General features: G+C 43.9%; 1 protein-coding gene across 3 annotated transcripts in view; it reads right to left on the bottom strand.

Annotated features, from left to right (window-relative positions):
* Positions 1 to 204: 204 nt before the first annotated feature.
* The window catches only part of man2b2 (mannosidase, alpha, class 2B, member 2), a 62,036-nt gene continuing 38,123 nt past the window's right edge, over positions 205 to 24,117 (bottom strand). For all 3 annotated transcript variants that reach the window (XM_078538447.1, XM_078538427.1, XM_078538437.1), the window contains exons 13-19: positions 22,851 to 23,109; positions 21,854 to 21,964; positions 20,305 to 20,494; positions 17,883 to 18,035; positions 11,477 to 11,589; positions 8,570 to 8,687; positions 205 to 1,672 (exon numbers count right to left, since the gene is read on the bottom strand). In XM_078538447.1, coding sequence (XP_078394573.1) covers positions 1,578 to 1,672; positions 8,570 to 8,687; positions 11,477 to 11,589; positions 17,883 to 18,035; positions 20,305 to 20,494; positions 21,854 to 21,964; positions 22,851 to 23,109 — 1,039 coding nt within the window. In that variant the 3' untranslated portion in view covers positions 205 to 1,577. The remainder of the gene's footprint in view (positions 1,673 to 8,569; positions 8,688 to 11,476; positions 11,590 to 17,882; positions 18,036 to 20,304; positions 20,495 to 21,853; positions 21,965 to 22,850; positions 23,110 to 24,117) is intronic.

Genomic DNA, 24,117 nt, shown 5'->3' with positions numbered 1-24,117 from the left:
CAGTTCCCCCATTTTGCGATTAGCCAAAGGCCTGTAAATAAAACTGGTTCACACCCTCTCTCCACACTGTGCCCTATCCCATCTCTTCAACCAAGAATGGATTGACAGCAGGCATCCTATGCTGGGCTCAAATAAGGTTATTCCAATGCTAATCGGTGTGGATACTTGGAGGAAATGTGAAACAAGATAACAAATTAGCCTCTGTAAATCTCCAATGCCTGGCTCATTAATTTATTAAGTCCTCATTGTTTCAGCAGCAGCAACACATTGTACCCCTGTACAAGCACATCATAATTAAAACACTCCATTTAAACACATCTAAATCATCTGTGGAAAAATTATCAAAAATTCCAAAATGCAACTGCTACCTACTGAGTCAAACTGACAGAAAGGGTGACAAGGCTAGTTGTTAGACAATCCTATCTATCTATGTCACTCCACTGTTTTCTAACTCACAGGAAGCACATTCAAGATTGAACAGCCATGTACTTTAGTGAATGCTTGAAGATGTGTGCCACTTAAAAATAGAATTCAGATTCAAATAGATGAGATCTGTGTTATAAATAGGATTACATTAACAAAACTCATTAGCAATGAGTTGAGTATATACATTCAGTGTCCTCAATATTACTGTAAAGGTCAATACTAGCATTGGATGGTCACACCTACAATAAAACCAACTGAAAATATGGGACATATGAGGCAGGGTCATCAAGCTTTGTCACAAACCAAAGTCTTAACAACATGTGTCCAAAGGCAATAAAAGGCTAAAAAAGCAAAATACTCCAGATGCTGGAATCTGAAATAGAAACTGAAAATGCTGGAAATACTCAGCAGGTCAGGCAGCTTCTGTGTGGGGAGAAAATAAACAAGTTAAAAGTTTCATGTCGATGACACTTTATCAGAACGTCTTCTGAAAACGAGTCAACGACCTGAAACACTAACTCTATTTCTCTCCACAGAGGCAAAAAGGTTGATTAGGATCCAGTACTTTACACACCAATATGGGAAATTATATATATATAAAAAAAGTACATCCACTTACAAATGAGCTGGAGGATTCTTCAAAAATTATTGCAACCATGCCTTATAAGACAAGACAACATGGGCTGGGCGTCTTAATGACTTTGAAAAACTGATGAACATTATTAGGAGACTGGTGCTCTAGTATCAGCTTCCGGTACTTCAGCTTCACTCCAACAGGAAATTTCTAGAAACTCTAGGCAAGTAAATTTTTTAAGGTATAGATCATCTAAAAATTAAATTAGTCAGTAGTACAATTTTCATAGGTAAACCTCTCAATAGGGTCTGCAGTGTGATTCATCCTGATGCATTTCCTTTAATTCTCATTTACAAACAATAGGGATTTTATTTTAAGGTTGGTTTGCATATTCACATCCCCTTTGTTTGCATCTTCAGTGAAAAAGTACTTTCCATACTCCTCCAACTTGAAATGCCATCCAATAGTTTATTTTTCTTCCAGCTAGCAACGAAAACAAGGTGCAACTTGACACAGGGGCCAGTGCAATATAGTCATCCATAAATCTTTCAGACTTCACATTTTCTTCATAGTTTTCTTACTGTTTAAAATGTACAAAGAAAGTTCTCATTTCTTTGGGTTGAATAGTGACAATGAAATCTTCAGTTGGCCAGCTTTTGCCATTTTTAGGATCTATGAAAGAGGACAAAATGAGAAATCAGATATCGAACGCTTGAATGCAATGAGTCATGAATAGTTTTATGCTATCATAAAAAAGTCTGTTATATCTCCTACTTTTGTCAGTTCTGATAAGAGATCAGTGGCCTGAAACATTAACTTGGTTTCTCACACCATAGATGCTGCCTGACCTGAGGGTTTCCGGCATCTTATATTTACATTTCAGATTTCTGCAGTATTTTGCCTTTGCTTGAATAGGCAAGTCCACTTTCCTTATGAAGCAAAATGTGACTTAAACATACAGTGATCTCTGATGGCTGGCTGCAGGGTCAATGAATCATTTTACTGAAGAAGTACACAACGGAAATGGTACGAAATGCCACCATAAGCTCCAGATCTTTTTGGGTGATGAACATATAACATAAACAGGTCACAGAAGGACATACTGAGAATGGTCAGTCTTGCTGTCAATCAAATGCACTTCTACAAAATGTAGGCACATGTAGCATGGATGTGATGGGCTCAATGGCCTCCTTCTGTGCTGGAATAGCTCTATGCCACTGTCATCACAGCAGAGCAAGAACAGCTTTGCCAATGGTTGTAAACATGACTGTGACCATGAACTTGTGTGTGTCTGGCTCCTTCCAAGCTGGAGCTACTTCAGTTTACCACTACCATCGTGCCAGATGGGATAGATTTCAAACAGATCTAGCAACTCAAGAGTGGGCATCCACGAGGCGCTGTGAGCCATCACCAGCAGCAGAATTGTACTCAACCACAATCTGTAACCTCACGGCCTGGCATACCCACCATGGTGAGTTACCATGAAGAGCAATGGGGTCAACGTGGGTAAAAGCCGCAAATGACTTCACAAACGGTGGGAGATACTGTTTTCCAGTGATGGGAAGAAGCCTGCTGCAGAAACAAAGAAGCTGTGGAGCACGCTGTCACGTTCCTCGTTCCAGAACAGGAAACAATTCAATGACCTTAGCAGGGCAGGAAAGGCGACAGCAATGACATATTGCCATACATTCTGATGTGCTTTTCACTGTGCGTTCTCAAGCCTACTCCAGCACATCACTGCTCATACCAACTTATCTTGTGGATGCACCCATCCCTCTCTGGCTATGTACCTTCTCACATTCCCAACTATCTATTCACCACTGACACTCACGCTCATTCCTTGTGCAATGTTATTCCTAACCCTCAAAGTTACCCTCAACAAATGCTCTCCATCTATTGGGTAAACATCTGCCATTATTGTCACTCATTGGGGTGGTCTTTCGCTCCATGCAGGAGAGGAGACCCCAGAATACCAGGGAGAGGCAGAGAACCAGAAGTGGCTTTCCACAAGTATTTCAATTAATATCTGCAGAGGGGAAGGCGCTGGAGATCAGCAGAGTCTCAGTGGCCCTGGCCATCAGAGATGTGGAGATAGGGTCCTTCCAGCTACCTGGTGACAGAATTAAATATTCGACAACCATATGGCATATAACACTCAAGGCATATTGACTTGATGTCAATAACGACTGAAATAAGATTATTTGTGCAATAACTTCATGCATTCTCACCTTGAAGGTACTCATTCACACCTTTTATCTCTCCTGTCCAGCAGGAAGTGGTCGAAGATGACTCCGATCTCTCCCTGAGCTCAGTCCCTTTGAGAGAGCTGCATCCCATGACTTATTCAGGTCAGGCACCAGCTCAGACACTCACTCTTCAGTGGGACAAGTTAAAAAGCGAATTGGGTTTTTACATGTGGACTCACGCTTCACCCTGAGCAGGATCAGATGGTGGCGTCAAGGGCAGTGAAGGGTGCAGATGCTGTACCCTGGGGATGAGGGGAATGGACATCGACAAACAGGACACTTCAAGAGCAGTGCTGAGAATTTGTGACCTACTGGCAGGCATTCCAAGTGCACGACTACAGAAAGATTGAAGGAATCTGTCTCAAGCACAAGTGGCATGATGTCTCAGGCCTTTCTGATAATGGGCTGCATCTTCCGGTCGGTGAGTGGGGGGGCAGGGCCCGCTCGCCGTGTAAAATGATGCGGGGTGATGTCAGGCAGGCATCTCGACCTCACCCCGCGTCATTTACATTTTCAGGTCGGCGCGCGCGGAGCCGAGGTAGCTGCGCGCCCGCCAACCTGTCAACGGCCACTTAAAACCATTAATAAAGTAATTGAGGTAATCAATGGACCTGCCCGTCCAATCTTAAGGTTGACGGGCAGGCCGGGAGCCTAGGAGGGCTTCTGAGAAAACATGAAACCTCATCCACGGGCGGGATGAGGTTTCATGAGGGTATTAAAATTTTTCTGAAATGTCTAAATAAAAAAATTGACATGTCCCAGCTCATGTGACAGTGGCACATAAGTGGACGTGTGAGTATTTTTTTTTCCCTCATCTTTAATCAAACTTTCAAACCTGAGCCCATCTCCCTGAGGCAGCACTTTGCCTCAGGGAGATCTGTGCGCTCTTTCGTGCGCATGCGCAAAAGAGCGCACTCTAGGCTCAGGGAAACCCCCCCTGCCTGCACAGGGAGCGCATAGCGCTTCCTGGTGGACGTCATGCTGGGTGGGCCTTAATTGGCCCGCCCACATAAAATGGCGGCCCCCGCACAACCCTCCCCGATTGGGGGGGGGGGGGAGATCCTGCCCAATGTCTTCTTCAATGCTAAAAGGAAAAGGAAATGGCAGAATCAAATGTGGAAATCACACAAGCAAATGAAAGCCTTGAACAATGATGTGCACACTCAATGTCACCTTAAATACCATGGAAGATATCCCAGTTTTAGCTATTCATTATCCCACTAGCAGGGCTGTGCAGCTCATCCACGAGAGTGACAATGGTGAAAGGGTTCAAGGAAGTTTGGATTCTGCAAAACTGTTTCCACTTCTCACCCATTGTCTGCTAACTCACCCCCTCAGTCAGTACTCAACATACTGCCTGGTGTCCCATTGATAGAGTCTGTCCTGGCATAGGTACAGGTGGAATAGTCTTTGGTGGGACCCTCATGGGTTCCGAAGCCCAGTGGACATCATCCAAGAGCAGGGATCTGAGCAGCCTGCCTCTAGCTCTGCTCAGAGCACAGGGGTAGAAGTGGTTAAAAACAGCTAGAATAAAAATGTGTGTTGCTCAAAGGGATGCACGTGAATGTGTTACAACCTCGGATTGTTAAATTTCTGTTTTTTATTTGAACCATGCAAATATTGTCCTTTTGCACCACCTCCTTGTCTTGTCCATGCCAGTGGGGGACGACTGTGGTGGGGGGGGGTGAAAAAAATGCTTGGTTGTTGCACCACAGGTGGGAGGGAGTGACTTTTTCATGTGTTTATGAGATGGGTTCACCATTGGAACATTAGAGATACTCGCAATAATGGGGGCATCAGGGCAGTAATGGACACCTCCGGTGATTGATGCTTCACAAAACTATTTGCTTCCTTGGAAATGTTCGAAGAGACTCTGGGCTCTGCATCTTGGGCTTGATTTCTATGCCCTGCTAGAGGCAAGCATGGAGGCTGAAAATAAGTCGAAGAAGTTTATCCTGGTTTCCAGGTGTAGCCTCCTGTAAGCGGTACCTCTCTGCTGCTCCCGCGCTCATGTGGAGCAACATGTCTCTGCCCAATCACCGGTTGCTGGTGCTGCTTCAACTACTGCTGCTGGTCACTACCAACCTCATCCGAAATTCATTATGAGGTAACGCAAGTGGCTCCCATGTTAATCTGATAAGCCAAACCTTCACACCACCAAATGGCTGAATTTTATGCTGTCTCTTGAGGTGTGTTTGGAGAGGGTGGGGCATTTATCAGGGGGGAGGGTGGCATGTGAGCACCCCACCGCCAAAATTAAATCTGAGCTGGGAAGGCCCATGGATGGGCTTCCTCCCCCACTCCCTATTGAGGCTCCTAAGCAGGCGATTAATGCACTTAAAGGTCTCATCCTGCTGCCACTGGTATTAGCCAGCAGCGGGTGGGCCTGTCACCACACAAGGACCACTACAAGCTAACCCATGTGAGGTTGCTTGTGGGCTCCTGGAGGTTTAGTGGGGGAGAAGTGGGGGTGGGTTGGGGGTGTCCCTTGTTCAAAGGCACTCAGTGCCTGATCGAGGGAACTGGCATTGGGAAGGGAGAGGGTGTCCCACTGACAGCCAAACCCAGCTCTCGCCGCCAGACCCCCACTACAACTCCACCCTCACGACCTTCGCTCCGCAAAACTCATCCAGCCATCACGTACCTGCGGCTGCTCCTCGATCTTGGGCCCCCAGTGGGTGTCATGTAAGCAGCAGCTACCACCTCCCCGGTGACACTGCAGGGCAAGAGAGCTGCCAGCTTCTGATTAGTTGATAGCTCAGTGGGCGGAAGCAGAACTTCCACCCCTCCTGGGGTCCTTGATCCCAGGGGAAGGCTTGCCACTGTCCTCTTAATACTGGGAAACCCGCCCGGAAGGGGTAACTCGGATCTTTTGCTGGCTTTCCAGTGGCCCAACATCTCCATAAAATACCCCCGCAAAGTGTTGAAGGCACCTCCAAAACGTATAGAATAACCTCACTGCACAAGTGCTGTGAATAAACAGTTTGGCACAAGCAGGTACTGAGTACATATGGCCCTATTTCCCTGGGATTGCTTCACCTTTCCCAGTTGTCGCTGCTTTCACTGGCAAGTTCCAGGCAGGCCGTAACACCCATGGACCCAAAGTTAAAGTAGAAATCCCATGTCAACATTACTCTAAGCGATTAACACCTTAAGTGGCAACTGCCTCTTCCAAGGCGGTTGGATGCATGCAGCCGGCTGCACTCTAGTGAAATGTAGAAGCTGGCGGATTGGAGCCGCTTTCCTTACACACTGTCAATTTCACCAGCTTTAACCGCCCCCTCCCCCACCACCCCCCAACCTCCTTGTCCCCCTGAACCCATGCACTCCTGGAAATTAAAATTCAGCCCAAAATGTACAAAAACACATGTTGGGAACTGGAAAAAAGTTGTATAGGATACAAACAGTAAACCAAAAAAAACAGGAGAGACCTATGACAGAGACAGAAGCAGGAACATAGATGTGCCCTGCTCCCTATGACACAGAGACAGACACAGGAGAGTCTCACACAGCTGAATTATTTTAAGCAATATACTAAATTATGTCTTGTATTTGTTGAAGAGAAGGAGAAGGATAGGGAAGTCAGACAGGAGAGGGGGAAGACGTGAGGAGTGCTGGAGGGTTGAGGAGAACTAGCAAATGAAAACTGCCTTGCAAAACACAGGAAGTGACACAGGACAATTGTTATAGCATGCTATTCATATTACCTTGCTTTGCACAAATTGTCTATCACATTTCCCACAATACAACAGTGACTACATTTCAAGAGTACTTAATTAGCAGGAAAACACTTTGCAAAGTCCCAAAGCTGTAAAAGATTCTTTATAAAAAAATTAAGTCATTCAAATTTTCAAAATCTTCAGTGTAGCACAAAAACTGTGAATCATTTCCCTAATTGTGTTGAAGCCTCAGAATGTGCAATTCAAACATTTCATTATAAAACATTTAACTTTTCACATTTTTCATTTTTGCTTAAAATATGATTTTGACTATTAGGATTTACAGTTACCATACTTGCTGGACAAAAGCTTTTTCAAAAAGCATTTTAAGTGACGAACTTAACCAACAAACTGAAACGGCAATATAATTCTGTAGTTTTCCCATTAAACAAGTTTTTAAACAGATACTCATTATAAACCTTTAAACAATCTCCCTCCTTATGTTGTTATAAAAAGCTAACAAGAAGGTATAGGGTGCACAAAGGAAGTGCACACAATAGTAAGATTTTTAACGTATAAAAGGTATGTACAGATACTCAAATACGCACCTCAGAAACACCTCAACTCATCCAGTTCCTGTTTTTATTTGCACTAAATTGCAAAAGGCACCAGTGACTTTGTGAAAAATTATTTTTGCAAGAAAAGTAGAATTGTCACAAATTTTGAGCAGGGGTGGAGATTTGAAAACTTTCTCTCTGCAGAATAGTAATCATGTGGGACAGATTCTCGACAGAGATAGTTAATTCATAGTCAGGTCACACCATCAAATTGGATCAGATATTCAAAGGGGAGGGTGGGGGGGAGCTAGAGATTTCAAACACCACCGCACCAATTATTCACGAATAGTAGAGAAGGGATTTAGCATTCCTTAAATTATGTGGATCAATAGATAGGTGCTGGGCAGGTAATCTATAATAAAATAATCATACAGTCTCTGGATGGAGCAGTCTTGACTGTATGCATGGTGTCTTCTTTAATGTTCAGTTTTTATTTCCGGTTCCTAGCATCTGTAGGACTTTGTTAATTAAAATATACAGTAATATTTTGGCAGCAATGCATTTTAGTACCAATGCATTAAATGCAACTTATTGCTCACATAGGGAAGTTACTTTAGTTAAGAAATAGTCATGGACGATTGCTAATCGTTAAAGTGGAGGGGAAGGAAGGGACAGGATCTTAACAGGGCGTTGCAGTCTATAGTCCGCTCACTTATTACTTTTAAAAAAAATAAATTCCAGCACCTCTGAACTCGATAACTAGGTGTGAAAGCTGCAGCCTGCTCATCGACTTGAATCAAAACCGCTTCTTGGAACTCCTAAGACAACTGTGAAAATTGCAGTTTGTGATAAGAAAAAAAGTGGTAAGAAGCACATTGCATTTAGATTTGCAAGTGCTTTAAATACAGTCAACAGGTGGCCCATTGATATTTGCCTCTCAGAATTAACCCAAACGTGCACCTGCACAAGCAACCATAACTGATCAGAGAGTGCTTCATTGTGGAAATTGGGGGTCAAAAGCAAAAGAAATGTCCGACTCACAGGAATATTGTGCCCTTCACTTTGGAAATCTCAAAAAATTATTTTAAAACAAGTGAAGTAACTCGCCTCTATCATGTTGTTGTGCCGTTTTCCACTTCCAGCGTTTGAGCGTGTTAATGTTCCAGATTCCAGTGAGTGACCGCTCTTCAATAGACACCACTGATCCCAGCACTTTCAGCAGGTCCTGTCAGAGATTCCATGCAGAAAGAGAATTTAGACTTTATCTAAGTAACGGGGAATTTGAATGTCATACGACTGCTCTGCAAATAAAAAGCCATTGATTGCTGAAAAAAAATAGATATTGAAGCTTAGCTCAGTTACTGCGTTGGAAAACTTTGACCTCTCTCAAATTGTGTGTGTTATTAATGAAACGTATTTCCCCACTGTTTCAATTATATTCCTTCCCTCTCTCTCCATGGAGTTTACATTTGCTGCATCGTGTGCCACTCCTCAGAGACAATTCAAGCAGGAGATTTAACACCGAGCTATTTAACGGTTCAGCTTTAGTTCTCAGACACGAGTGGAAGGTAGGTAACATGGACACAGCAACTCAGGCATGCATTAGTGAGACATCAGCAACACAGAGAATTGGGGCCAAGAAACATACCTATGTTAAAACGTATCTACTTGAATACCAGCAGCATTTAGAATAAGATATCAGAACCGGAGTCTGTTGTAAGAGTAGGGAATTATGACACATTATAAAAATGAGATACATGGCTAGCTCCAGGGAAAGGTAACAAATGTAGCATACAGGGGTACAGAGAGCAAAACCGCCAAGAAAGGAAATGGTACAGACCTCTAAACCATGGACATCAAGGAGATTAGTTAAGTTGAGGTACAAAGTTACAACATGGACGACTCTGGTTAAACATCCTTAATATGAAAAAGGCAACACTAAGCACAGAGCAATGTTACAGATCACAAGGTCAGAAGAAAATACTAGAGACTTTGCTCTATGGAAGGATAAGTAAGTCTGTATGAGGAGGAATTTTAATAGGCCACTTAAAATCAGCCAATCCAAGTTGCGAATACTTATGCAGTTTGAAATCCAGTGTAGTAAACATAAAGCACAACTGTTCCATAATCCAATGAGTCGACGATCTGGAAGTCAGAAAACCTGAGGACTGGGAGCCAGGAGACACTGTCTAAATTATTTTTAAAACAGGTGACTTCATACAAATGAGGGAAAAGCTTAAGGAAATTAACTGGATAGCTTGTTAAAGTCTGAAGTGAAATATGCGATAAGAATGATCTCTACACCTTATGCAGGGAGAAAATTGAATGGCCTGATTGGGATGAATACATTGGAGCCAATACCAGGGTGAACTGCAGCGGTTCAAGAAGGTGGCTTTACACCACCTTCTCAAGGGCAATTACCGATGAACAACACATGCTGGTCCTGCTAGTGACGCTCACATCTCAAGAAAGAATTTTAAAAAACACTTGCAGAATCATGTTCAAAAGGGTAAAAAGAGACTGTCAGAAACGTGAGAACTTGAAAAGATGTAAGCAGCCTCACACAGAAAATTAGTTCAAGGTAGTTAATATCCTGAAATATTACATGCTCCAAGCATTCATGAGAGGGCAATGAGCAAAGAAGTAGCAATAATTTGAAAGCACAGTTAATGACGTTCATGTATAAAATGAGCAAGAAGTCTGAAAAAGGGTCTAAACAAACATGTTCTCATGGATGAAAAGTATTTAACCTCATAAGAACAAATGCAATGCAGGAGACTGCAGATACTGATACACTAGAGTGAAACCAGAATGGAAACTGGCTAGAAGGAAAGTACAGAGGAAAAGAAGAAAGAAAAGGAAATAATTTCATGCAAATATCTTGTGTTCGCACTGTGGCAACATTTGACCCGGAAGTAATATCATAAGGAAAATTTGTTATTTTTAAAAAATGTCTGTGGAATCTGTAATCGTTTTTAAGAATCTTTGAAAAGGGCTTTTAAGAGTTTGCATCAATTGTAAAGGGATAAATTGGGATGTTCTTGGATAATAAATATTGGTCCATGTGACCTGGTGGCTCTTTATCTGGAAGCAGTACCAACAGGAAGGAAGTTATGAAAGAAGCTGTATAGCTAGAAGACATAAAGGAGAGCTACAAGTAGAGGAGTTAGAGGGTGAAGGCATCAGCACGCAGATGTAGACACAAGAGAAAGCAGACAGGGACAGGAAGAGGAACATGGAGAATTTTTGTGATGAAAAGAAACAAATCAGTCTCAGGAAGAGGTCAGTTTTTCCATTTGGCAGAAAAGGAGACAGGAGCTATTGGAAGTACTGTGCAGGCTGACTATAAAGGTCTAACACCTGGAAAGCTGTGTGAATAACTCAGAGATGCTAAAGAGCTGGGTGTTTTCCCAAAGGCGGGTATTATTGGTTGGTCGGTTGAAAAGGAACTCTGGAGATCTACACCATTGGCATGTTGTGACCTAAAGGAAAGGGGGTTTGTAGAAGTGCACCTGGCTGGTGATAATTGTACCCATGAAACTCAAAGGTGAAAGCTGTTGAAGGATAGGAATCCTGACCTCCCCAGTGTGAGTAAAGAACAGCATATTGTGGAACTATGTAGCTACATAGGGCCATATTTCTGCAGGGAGTGATGCAGGTGCACGCAGTTGTGCAAGGCGTTTTATATTGACCAATAAAAGTGAAAAGTACCTTTTTATTTATCATTTGCCTGTTAATTCATATGTGATTTGCGTTGGTTCTGATTCGTGTTAAAGTAAAAGCTACAAAAAGTGGAATCTTGTTGGTAATTTCTTCTTTGGGAGTCACTTGGATGTTTTGGGTTACGGTTCCCCCAGAGGGATCCTAACAATACACTAAGAACCCACAGGGTAATTCCAACTCTAAACTCAGGATGTACTCAACATGCTTTGCACATATATACTTGCTTTATATTAAACAGGACTACTGAATAGTTTTTTTTTTAAATAATAAGTGCTAAAATGTCCAACAAACCTTTAGGTTGACTGTCACAGCCTGGGACATGACAGGGTCTTCTCCCACTTCATACAAATGCATAATTCTCAGTAGAACGCGATGGAAGTCTGGGTCAGATGGTTTAGATTTACCTTGAAAAGGAGAAAGGTACTTTACCGGCCCCGAAGCAGAAATTTAAACCAAATTGAACATTTTTACCTAATTGGCAGAGTGCAAACCTGCTCCTAAAGAAGTGGGTATCTCACAATACATACAAGATTTTATTAAGCACAGTGAAAGCTCTTTATTCAGTATCGTTCAAGTTGATTTGTCTACAATGGAAAACAAAACAGATATGCCTGCGTTGGCCTGTCTATAAGATAACGAAACTGAAAAGAATATGAAAAACATTGAAACAACATATAAATAGACTGCCTCTATTTTATTTGTGCCTTCCACTTCCAATGAAGTTAATAGTTTCCATGAAAGCAAACACCAAATAACCCAACATAGCCATCAGAAACTGGGTAGGTGAAGAGTTAAAAATGATCAAGGTACATGCCCACTCACTTGGAATCCAATATTAACTTGTAGAAACGCAGGGGAGAATTTTCTCCCTGTCGGGCGGGCCGATCGCCGCCCGTGATTGGCTGTGCGCCGCAATTTTACGTGGGCGGGCTAATTAAGGCCTGCCCAGCGTGACGCACACCCGGAAGTGCTCAGCGCTACCTGTGCGGGCGGGGGGAGGAGGGAGAGTCGGGGCCTGTGTTCTTACGCACGTGCGCGCGAAAGAGCGCAGAAATCTCTCTGAGGCACAGAGCTGCCTCAGGAAGATTCATTTCATTATGAAAAATTGAAAAAAAAATTTTTTAAATTATCCAGACATGTCCCCTCATGTGACATGAGCTACGACATGTTTATGAATTTTTATAAAAGTTTTTATTAAGTTAATAAATCCTTCGTGAAACCTCATCCCGCCCGTAGATGAGGTTTCATGAAAAACGCGAAGGCCGCTTGGGCTTTTCGCCTGCCCGCCAACCTTAAGATTGGACAGGCAGCCCTGAAAAGTACTTTAATTAGTTCATTAATGGTCTTAACAGGCCTTTGACAGTTCGGCGGGCGCGCAGCCAACTCCAGTGTGCACCCACCGAACTGAAGATTAGAATGACGCACAGTGACGTTGGGATGCACGCCCGACATCACCGCGCGTCATTTTATGCATCGGCGTGTGGGGCCCGCCCCCACACACTGAACAGAAGATTCTGCCCATAGAAACAGGAGTCGGCCATTCAGCCCTTCAAGCCTGCTTTGCCATTCAATTAGATTGAGGCTGATCTGTACCTTAGCTTAATCGATCCACCTTAGCTCCGTACCCCTGGAAACCTTTACCTTACAAAAATCCATCAATCTCAGCCTTGAAAGCTCCAATTCGGTCAGCAACCTTTGCAGAGTGGATTTCAGGTTTCTGCTACTCATTATGTGAAAATTACTTCCTGCGATCCCTCCTAAATGGTCTAGGCTGAATTTTAAAACTATGAAGAGTCATTTAAAATCATGAATGTATTAGTATGGAGTAAACAAAGACAAACCGTTGCCAATGGATGAAGGGTCGATAACAAGAGGCACAGACTTAAGGCGATTGACAAAAGAATGAGAAGCAACATGAGAAAAAACTCTCTTTTGATGCAAATAGTAGTTAGGATTTGGAAGGCACTGTCTGATAGCATGACTGATACAGATTAAATAGCAGCCTTGAAAGGGGAAATTGGGGAAATACTTGAAGGGGGAAAAATTGCAGGGATATGGGGAAAGAGTGGGGTGAACTGGATTGCTCTTCTAAGGAACTAGTACAGACATGTTGGGCCAAATGGCCTCATTCTGTGGTGCACTATTCTACAATCTATGACTCTAAGGGCAGAATCTTCCGGTCGGCGTGCGGAGGCAGGCCCGACACGCTAACGCATAAAATGACGCATGATGACGTTGGGCGTGCGTCCCAATGTCATGGTGATATTTCGTTCAGCGGGCACACGCCGGAGTCGGCTGCGCGCCTGCCGAAATGTAAATGGCCTATTAAGGCCAATAAGAAAGTAAGTGAACAAGTTGTGAACGCTGCCCGTCCAACCTTAAGGCTGTCGGGCAGGCAGAAAGCCCAAGCGGCCTTCGCGTTTTTCAGCGAACCTCATCCACGAGCAGGATGAGGTTTCCTGAAGCTTTTATTAAATTAATTAATTTTCATAAATATAAAAACATGTCCCCACATGTTTAAATAAATTTTTAACTCAATTCTTTAATTATTTTAATATCCATTTGATCTTCCTGAGGCAGCTCCGTGCCTCAGGGAGGTTGCTGCGCTCTTTCATGCGCACGCGCAAAACAGCACTGGTCCCGACTCTCCCCCTTACCCCCGCTTGCACAGGTAGCGCTGAGCTCCATCGGCCGCGTCTTACACTGGGCGGGCCTTAATCGTCGCCACTCCCCGCCAGCCCACCCACCATCGAAAAATCCTGGCCTAAGTTCCCTTGTTCTTGGTTCCCCCATCAGAGGGGGAAATTTCTCTCTATCTACCCTATCAAAGCCTCTTAACATATTAAGCACTTCGAGTAGATACTCCCTCAATCTTCTATACAATTAAGCCAAGTTTATGAAAGTTTTAGCCTACAAGAAGTCTACAGCTTCCTTGGTCTCTGGATTTAAAAGCAGAGCTATGTTTGCAGTTCAAGTTGTAAAGTCAACACGAGAAGTCACGTCAAAGAAGTGAGGAGTCAAAACAAAGTAAAAACAGAATTACCTGGAAAAACTCAGCAAGTCTGGCAGCATCGGCAGAGAAGAAATCAGTCAACGTTTCGAGCCCTCATGGCCCTTCGGCAGAACTGCCCCTGGAAAAACTCAGCAAGTCTGGCAGCATCGGCGGAGAAGAAATCAGTCAACGTTTCGAGCCCTCATGGCCCTTCGGCAGAACTGCAGCATAGTTTCAACAAGGGAGAAATATAAATTGGTTTAAGGTGGATGGGGGGGAAGAGACACATTGAGGGTGTGGTGTGAACAGATAATCAAAAGATGTCAGAGACAAAAGGGTCAAAGAGGTGTTGAAGGTGGTGGTCTTTGTCTGAGAAAAGTGCTAATTAAGAATGGAAAACAGGATATTTAAAGTACAGCTCTAGTGGGGGTGGGGTGAAAAGACTAAAGGTTTTAGTTTTAGATTTAAAAATAATGGAAATAGGTGGGGAAAGAAGAATCTTGAAAAAAAAGCGGGTGGGGGGGGAAAAGAAACGGGGTGGGGATGGGGGGAGGGGGAGTTTAAGATCTGAAGTTGTTGAATTCAATATTCAGCCCAGAGGGCTGTAAAGTGCCTAGTCGGAAGATGAGGTGCTGTTCCTCCAGTTTGCGTTGGGCTTCACTGGAACAATGCAGCAAGCCAAGGACAGACATGTTGGCAAGAGAACAGGGTGGAGTGTTAAAATGGCAAGCGACAGGGAGGTTTGGGTCTTTCTTGCGGACAGACCGCAGGTGTTCCGCAAAACGGTCGCCCAGTTTGCGTTTGGTCTCTCCAATGTAGAGGAGACCGCATTGGGAGCAACGAATGCAGTAGACTAAGTTAGGGGAAATGCAAGTGAAATGCTGCTTCACTTGAAAGGAGTGTTTGGGTCCTTGGACGGTGAGGAGAGAGGAAGTGAAGGGGCAGGTGTTGCATCTTCTGCGTGGGCATGGGGAGGTGCCATAAGTGGGGGTTGAGGAGTAGGGGGTGATGGAGGAGTGGACCAGGGTGTCCCGGAGGGAACGATCCCTACGGAATGCCGTCAAGGGGGGTGAAGGGAAGATGTGTTTGGTGGTGGCATCATGCTGGAGTTGGCGGAAATGGCGGAGGATGATCCTTTGAATGCGGAGGCTGGTGGGGTGATAAGTGAGGACAAGGGGGACCCTATCATGTTTCTGGGAAGGAGGAGAAGGCGTGAGGGAGGATGCGCGGGATATGGGCCGGACACGGTTGAGGGCCCTGTCAACGACCGTGGATGGAAAACCTCGGTTAAGGAAGAAGGAGGACATGTCAGAGGAGCTGTTTTTGAAGGTAGCGTCATCAGAACAGATGCGACGGAGGCGAAGGAACTGAGAGAATGGGATGGAGTCTTTACAGGAAGCGGGGTGTGAGGAGCTGTAGTCAAGGTAGCTGTGGGAGTCGGTAGGCTTGTAATGGATATTGGTGGACAGTCTATCATCAGAAATTGAGACAGAGAGGTCAAGGAAGGGAAGAGAAGTGTCAGAGATGGACCATGTGAAGATGATGGAGGGGTGGAGATTGGAAGCAAAATTAATAAATTTTTCCAGGTCCCGACGAGGAGTCAAGGCAGAGAGAGAGCAAGCCCCAGCTGAACGGGCAGCTGATGAATGAGGTGTTGGCTCCTACTCAGAATAGGAGTGGGTAATATCAATTCTTATTCTATTCTGTTAACTAGTACTTAAATACTTGCGTGTACTGATCGTTTACATGTTGACAAAATAGCTAGCATGTTGGTGTCAGGCTCAAACCCTTTGACCTTTCCTCTGCAAAGTAAGAAACCACACCACTCATTTAATCTGTCCACGTCCCTTTGCAGCTTCCTGCTCCCATTTGCACAACTTATTGTCCTTCTAATTATAGGGTCAGCTTCAAACTTGTAACTCTCTAATCTTTTATTCAAGTCATTAATAAATAGGGTGAAAAATTAAGGCCCCAGACAAACACTACTTGTCACATACTGCCAATATGAATATATCTTATCTGCACTCTCTCATCTAACTCCCAATTTCCAAACCAAATTAAAGGCCATCTCTAATTCTGTACATTCTATTTTTTTTGCCATTAAAATAGGGAAAACAAGCAGATGCCTCAAGAATTTATGCAAAATTGGAATTTTATTATGTCAACAGGATCCCAGTGTCATTTTCATCAGGCCTGACTGGGGAAGCAACCCTGGTTTTCACGGAAGCTGAAGCAGGTCAATAACAGGTGTGAAAGGGAAGGGAGCCCACTTAGTAAGTTAAAGAAAGTTCCAAAGCATCATGCTCCAAGCTCCACAAAGTAAGTCACGGCCTCCCCTCTTTCAGTGATATTAGGTAAGAGACAAATGCTGGTTGGGACACCAGCAACCCTTCCTTGCTTTTCTACACATAGTGCCATGTGATCTTTCATGTTCATCTGAGTTGGTGCAATGGAACCTCCAACAGTGCAGCACTATGGTTTACTGTAAATGGGAATAATGAGAGATTTAGAATCAGAGAGTCATTCTGGCACAAAAGGGAGGCCATTTGGTCCTTCGAGTCCATGCTGCCTCTCAGAAGAGCAATCCAATCAGTCCCATTCTCCCACTCTATCCCTGTCGTACTGCAAGTTTACTTCCCTCAAGAGCCCATCTAATTTCCTTTATCACTAACTATGCCATCCCTCACCCCTAAACAGGCCTTTCCACTCCCGCTCTCCTAGCCATGACCTCTCTCTCCTTCACCCCTGACTGTGCCTGCCCTCCTTCACCATTCACTCTACCCATTCCTCGCGCGCCTTTCCCTCCCCCTCTCTATGTCCTTTTCCCTCTTCCTCCTCCCTTCCCTCGTTCAGAAGTCTTCATTCCCTCTCCCTCCCTTTCCCTATACCTTCTCTCTCTCCCCTCACTCCTTCCACCAGTCCACATTCCCTCCCACTCCCTTTTCCTATGCCTCCCTCTCTCTCCGACCACGCCCTACCACATCTCCAGCAGCCCCCAATCCCTCTATTGATAAATAAATTGTTACTTTGTATTGTGCAACAATAAAAGGGTAATAATTTTAAATCAAATTAACACAAGATAACTTTGACAGAGCTAATTCTTTTCACACCATCCTCTTTTCCAACAGCAGGCACTTGTTCATTTATTTCATTACTTTCTTCCACATTAACATATCATGTACTAGGCAAGACAACTGGCAAGTGACCAGCTCGCAGATCAAGGGTATTTTGTGCCCAATCATCAGCAAGGCATTCAGTGGCAGCCCAGGGTTACACTTGCCAGGTGCTCACCATATTCCGTTTGACTTAATGGCCAGGATCAAAGTTGACAACAAGCAGCGTTCAGTATGTTGCAACTTCAGGTTGCTAATATGATGCAATATAACTGCTGCAACTATTTATTTTCGCAATAGCTAAAAGTAAAAACAAGTGCAATACAACAGCTCAAGTAGCTGGCAGTAGACCCATTAATTCTTCTTCCAGCTGTCTGTGCAGGTATCAGATTTAAACCTGACAGTCTGCAAATATCATTAACTGTGGTTAGCAAACAGAAGGATAAGGGATCTGTAGCACACAACATTTGTAAACACTTCCGTAAAACAATTGAGTGGCCAGTGAATTCAGGTGCTCCCGTTCTTCATTAACTCCGTAAACACGTAAACAAGCAAGAGCACATCAATACAGTGCAAATTTAGAATGGCTTACCTCGGACTATATTCTGCACATGTTCAGTGTGGTTTGAATTATATCGCCAGCCAGGCAGGCAAAGTGTTAGGAGATGGAGATTAGGCGGGAGAAAGGTAGAACTTGTTGAACTGTTACTCTGTGAACTGTGTGATGGGACAAGTGCTTCCTTTCCTGTGAAAAACAGCACAACAAGCAATATTATCAGTGTAAAATTACAGAAAGAAAACATGGAACAGGGTTTTTTTTTTGCTTGTGCACTGACCAGTGCCAGATTTTAATGGATTAAAAAACACAAATGCAGGCTGGCAGGGGCAGAGGGAGGAAAACCTCATCTGTTGTCCTTTAAAAACAACAGGTTGTGTGACTGAATGCTGGGTGATGCAAAGAGCGGGCAGAATCTTCCATTTTCAGCGGGTGTCTCACACGCTGCCCAAAAAGCCAATGAGACACCCGCGCTGACTCTTAGGGGGAAGGCCGCTGTATCTTCTACACAGCAGGCACTTAAGAGGACAGCAGCTGGCCTTCCTTCCGACTGAGGACCTCGGGATAGGATGTGCCCTGCCCGCCTAGAGCTGCCGGCCACCAAAACTGCCAGCCAATCAGAAGCCAGCAGCGCCACGGAGCAGACCGTGGCTGCGGCTAGAACAACAGCGGTTGCAGGACTGCAGCAGTTCAAGAAGGTAGTTCACCACCACCTTCTCAAGGGCAATTAAGGGATGGGCAATAAATGCTGGCCTAGCCAGCGACAGCTCCCCACCTCCCCCGACCCCGAGTCCCAGGGTTGGGGTCACAGGGACGTGGGCATGGGGGTCGGCAGCAAGGGCAGGGGGTTGGCTCACAGCGGCCACTCCCCTGCCCCACGTCCATCCCCTCGATCATGCACAGACTAGTGCAGATCGAGGGACACCCCCCCCCCCAACCCACCACCACCCCACCTCCCCTCCCCTCCCCCTCCCCTTCGAGCTGACGTGCATCCTGCATGGTTTTACCAGTTGTGCGGGGCACATGTCGGCAGGCACACCTGGAGCTGGGAAGATTGCAGTGGAGGCGGGAAGAGCACCTTAAGCGGCTGTTAATTGGCCAATTAAGGGTCTCAAATGGAGGCAGGGCAGGAAGGTCGACCATGGGCCTCCCCGCCTGAACTTATAATGGTGAAGTCGGAAAGGCGTTGGCCATCAGTCCAGAGGCCAACCCACCTAATTTTTAGGCCCTCCTGCCTCCTTTCACGCCTCCTGTGGGAACAGAAGTGTCCACCGAGCATGTCTAAAGTTTATGAGTCCAAGTAAAAAAGCCTACTTGGTTTTCAAAGACTCATTCAGGAAAATATTCTTACTTTCCATTCGTAGACTGTGACAGCAACTACACATAAAGTTGCTTTAACATTGTACAAATCAACACAAGATCTGCCACGTTGGTGGGTATAAGCTTGAAAAGAGTTGCCACAATACTTATAACAAACCATTTTAGTTCTATAAATAAAAATAAAATCAGAATGGGAGGCTTAAAGAGGCAAAAGAACACACAAGCGCAGAACATACAGATTTCGACAGTTCAGCCATTACCAAGGAGAAAAATACTATTTGCAGATCAAGGCTGACTTTACAGGCATCCGTCATCATAAAATCACATGATGTGAATTACTGCAGAATGTCAGGTAAAGGGCACAAACAGATCTTTTAAGGCTGTGGCTGACATTTTGAATACGCTGGGGTGCAGTTATATTTGTGCCAAAAGGCGATTCAGATATAGGGGTCTTACGGCTGAGTTTAATTCTGCTTTTATTCAATAACCAATGAGCAACTTTAGCTCATTGTGATCAGAAATCAGAAGACTGATTTTCCCTTCTGAATGGCAAGGTCAATAAAAGTCCTGCAACTGCTATCAAACCCAAGATAGAGAGTGGAGATTGCATCTGGGACCTCTCTGGCCTGCACAGTTTGCCACAGGCACAACTGCCACCCAGCAAAGCTGGGAATGTCCTGATCCTTTGCTGCTAGCATCAGCAGCAGGATTGCCAGCTGGACTGGCAGGGTCAGCTTTTAAAGCAAGTTTCCGCTTTAATGCAGAAATGTTGCCCTGTTTTCCCCTTCTCACGTGTTAACTCAAAAAGGGTACAAGAGCTGTTGCCTTTCCAGCTCCCAGTTCTGATAGTTTACTCACCACCAACCTCCCCACCCCCCACCAACACCTACTCCCCTCCCAACCTTTCCCATCAATTCTGGAAGCTTTTCCATAACATGGGAGCACATGAATTTTCTCCCCCATCCCCACCATTTTGCTGCAGGTTAACAGGGTGAGAGTTCTATGATGTTGCCTTTCTGCTAAAAGAAATGGGGCGCAACATTAATACAACAACAGGTTATATTACCCATCGACAACAGAGGTCTGCAAATTAGATTTTCAACCTTTGACCCGGTCTGTAAGCTCAGAAGCCGCATACCTGAGGCAGGGCCATACATGACAATGGGCCTGAACTCGAGCGCCATCCCACTCTGATACAGGGATGAAGTTGTTGACTTTGACCCCAACATCAGCCAGAAAAGTGGTCGTACCACAGAGGTGTCATTCAGTGTAAGGTTGTAGCCCAGATTCCATTCCTTGTTGTTCCATAATCTTCGATGAAGCATCATCTGCAACAGTATCATTAAGGGAGAAGCAGACCACTGAGATTACACAATTATGGAGGTGGAGAAAAAGGCAGATAACAATATGATTAATTAACTACTGAAATTTCTAACGGCGGACCTTTATTTTAGTGAAATTGAGAGTCTGGTTTTATTATGAAGAGGAAAAAGATCAGCAGAAGATAGCTATGCAAATAAACAACACCAAAAAAAAATTCAGCTTAAGGATTACCTCATCCTTAAATGTAACTTTCATAGAATAAGACTTGTACACGCCACAATTCGATACTTTTCAATAATCACCAATGAAATGTAACTTTGTTGAGAATCAAACACATCAGGCCACCACCAATGCATACTGTGGCTGCCAGTTTACAGAACACCAATCAAAACCTTGCCTTGGTGGCTAAACCAGACTCACATGCAGCCAAGCGCTCTCTTGTTCTTGGTTAGCAGGGAAGTGAAGGCAGGCCCTGAGAGGGAAGGTGTAAAGATGAGAAAGAGGTCATGGCATTGGGGGCTCTTCGCAAGGCATCCCCACTTTTTGGCCCTTGCCCTCACCCCATTTAACAAAGCTACACACGCCGCCTGCTGCCCTGATAACCAAGTGGGTCCCTACACGTATGCAGCTGGGGACGAGTCTTTGGTGGAGCCTGGCTCTAGAACCCAGAGGACATCTGCCACAGTCAAGTCATGTGTCAGAGCAGGGGGTTGAGCAGCCTGTCTTCAGCTCTACTGAAGCCACAGAGGTAGCACTGCATAAAAGTAAGACAAAGCTATGAGGAAATCGTCTTGGTTGCACAAAAGGATTCACTTGGGTGTTTGAACAACCAAGTTTATATGAACTATTCACAATCGTGGCTCCCACTTTGATGCATCTCCCATTGGCCCTGCTCAGTTGTATTCTGGTGAACAGAATAGGCAGTCTTTGTATCATTGCCAGGCGACTATTTCCACACAGTGCAGGGTTGTGACCCCCATTTGACCTCGATGTGGGGGTCCTGAGCCAAAAGGCAAAATCCTGTCCCTGGTTTCAAGAGCACATTGACTTCAACAATATTGACGACTTGGAGGGGAATCAACTAGTATCACTAACGTAGGGCACTTCTACTATAGGTAAATTCAATTCCTTGAGGTTTAAATGCTTTACCATCTATCAAAAATACTAAAACCAATCTCTAAATTCAGTTGTGTCTAAATTGATTCACTTCATTTTAACTGACTGCTCTTTAAGAATGGGTCCTGATCACGGTGAGACTCTCTCATTAGTGGGTGTTTCAATGATATAATACAGAATTATGTAGTTCATAAAAATAGAAAATAACAAAAAAAAACTGCTTCAAGCTAAAAAAAAAAGCTTCTCACCTCCAACTGCCCATCAGCTTGGCTGGAAATGCCATGTGCTCTCTCTGATAAAATGACAAGTCTTGTGCCACTTTCCTCAATATAAGCGGTCCTTACAAGAGGGTAGTAATTCTGAAAAGCACAAGGAAAAGACTTGTTGTTAATATTCCCTTCTGACCACGATGATCCAGAGAAAGCAGCCGATACTTGTATTAAAAAATCTAGGATAGCCATAGTTTGTGAAATTTTAAAATTGTTCACCTCTGAACAGCTTCAAAGTGCAATTATTTTCTACTTACATGCAAAAAAAAACTGCACGTTAAATCAACAAAATACAATGCAGCTTTGAATAATAATCCCAAATGCACAAGAAATCACCTTATGGCAACATCCAGTGCAATGGAGTGCAACAGTTCTCAAGCAATTTGTTACTTGAACATTTGCATCAGCACTATGGCAACACAGAATCCAATCTGTAGCACGTCAAAGGTGAAGAATAGTTTGACTCAGTAGCACACTGAGAAGTTAAGCACAGCTTAATGTGTACTTCTTCTTTGGTTAAAAAAAAAATACTTGCTGGAAATACTGGCAATAGTCAGCATCTGACATAGGACTTTAAAATTTTGGGTGGGGCCTTTCGCTTGAAACTCCTCAGTTCAGATGTAGACCCATTTCAACCTCTCTCACCTTTTGAGATACTGGGTCTTTCAACCATTCCTGGGTTTTTATTTTATATTGTTCCGGTGTTTCTCTTAAAAGAGTAACAGTGGTGAATTATAAACATTTAATAATCTAATCTATAATCTAAATAGTAACATTTGGGGAGAGGGAGAGCCATAAAGGGGGAAAAATATAATGAAACCTGCAATGAATGAAGACATTATTTCATCTTCAATGCTTTCCCAGAAAAATAAATTCAAAAAGGGTCTCAGCTATAATTTTCTAAAAGTTGCAAAAATCCAGGCTCCCTTTTCCTCCCCTCACCCTGAGCATAAGTGCAACATAACAGTTTACCTACTCGAGCCAGAGTATTGTTGGTATGCAACTTGTACAGTCTCTTCATCATCTGGTAACCGTTATTGTCCGTGTAAATGGTCCTATCAGTTTTCAGATCTGTAGCCATCCTTAAGATCGCTTCCCTGTTCAGGTCCAGCGGACCAACGGTGTACTCCTGCTCAATTCTGCTGCATAGCATTGACCCGTCATACCCATTAGGTACACGGTAGATCTTTGTGAATATTGCATATTGGTAATCATTTGCACTGGCAGAAATATTGCTGTTTAAAACAGATAAAATCACTGGCGTTTAATCGCACATGCAACACCTTGAGTCCCATCCTGAACAGATTTTTATTCGACTGTAAACAAAATGACTGCCACTGGAAAGTAGGAATTTACAAAGATAGAAACGTCTATTTCCTATAAAACAATGTACACAGCGCAACCGCTCTTTCTCAGATCTAAAAGGCAGAGATTTTTAAGTTTTGAAGTTAGTGTCAGGGATGGGATTGTAAACAGGATGAGTACTAAGCACCTAAAAATCATGGAAAGATTAATGACTTTTGGCCTGGATTTTACTACTGATATAATAAGAGTGAGGCTGTTAGCACTCACTGTTAATAAACAGCCTCACTGTTAATATGGTGTAAAGCTGGCAGCAAATTATGCAGCAACACATTAACTGGTGCATTCTCCATGGCAACACCTCAACGAATCAGAGTTCACTTGCCAACCAATCAGCACTCTCTTCTCATATAAAGTATAAAATTGTTGCTTCCCTTGACATTGATATTCTTCTGATTGTGGGTGCAAAACGAAAAGCTTCAATAAAATGTCTTTCTTCAGCAGTACTCAAGTTCTGTACCACCAAACGACGATTAAAAGCTACATTTGCTTGTCCAGCCATATCGCTCTCTGTCATGTCCAATTCTCCAGGTGTGGTAACAAGCCTGGACCTGCTCCTGGATGGCAGACAACGCCACTCTTACAGTTAAAAATTACAGCTGATTGTAAAAAAACTATGCAAGAGTGATGCAAAGTACTCCGTCTGATTTTCCCTTCCTTTCCTCGGGGATGGACATTCCTGGTATGTTTTAGTTTAGGAACTCACATTGTATTAGCTAGTAGAGGGATACTTTATCCTACCATCCCAGGACAGAGCATTTATGCATTATGCCAATAGCCCATCTAACATGAAATAATTTTATTGCTATTTTAGCATATGTGGCAGCCCTGACTCAGAGCAGGTCAGAGGTTGGGAATTCTACTGTGAGTAACTCACCTCC

Source organism: Cetorhinus maximus, chromosome 1 (assembly GCF_964194155.1).
Source record: "Cetorhinus maximus chromosome 1, sCetMax3.hap1.1, whole genome shotgun sequence".
In the NCBI taxonomy this organism is placed as follows: Eukaryota; Metazoa; Chordata; class Chondrichthyes; order Lamniformes; family Cetorhinidae; genus Cetorhinus; species Cetorhinus maximus.
Note: the sequence above shows the minus strand (reverse complement) of the source record. Positions and strands in the feature narration are given on the sequence as shown.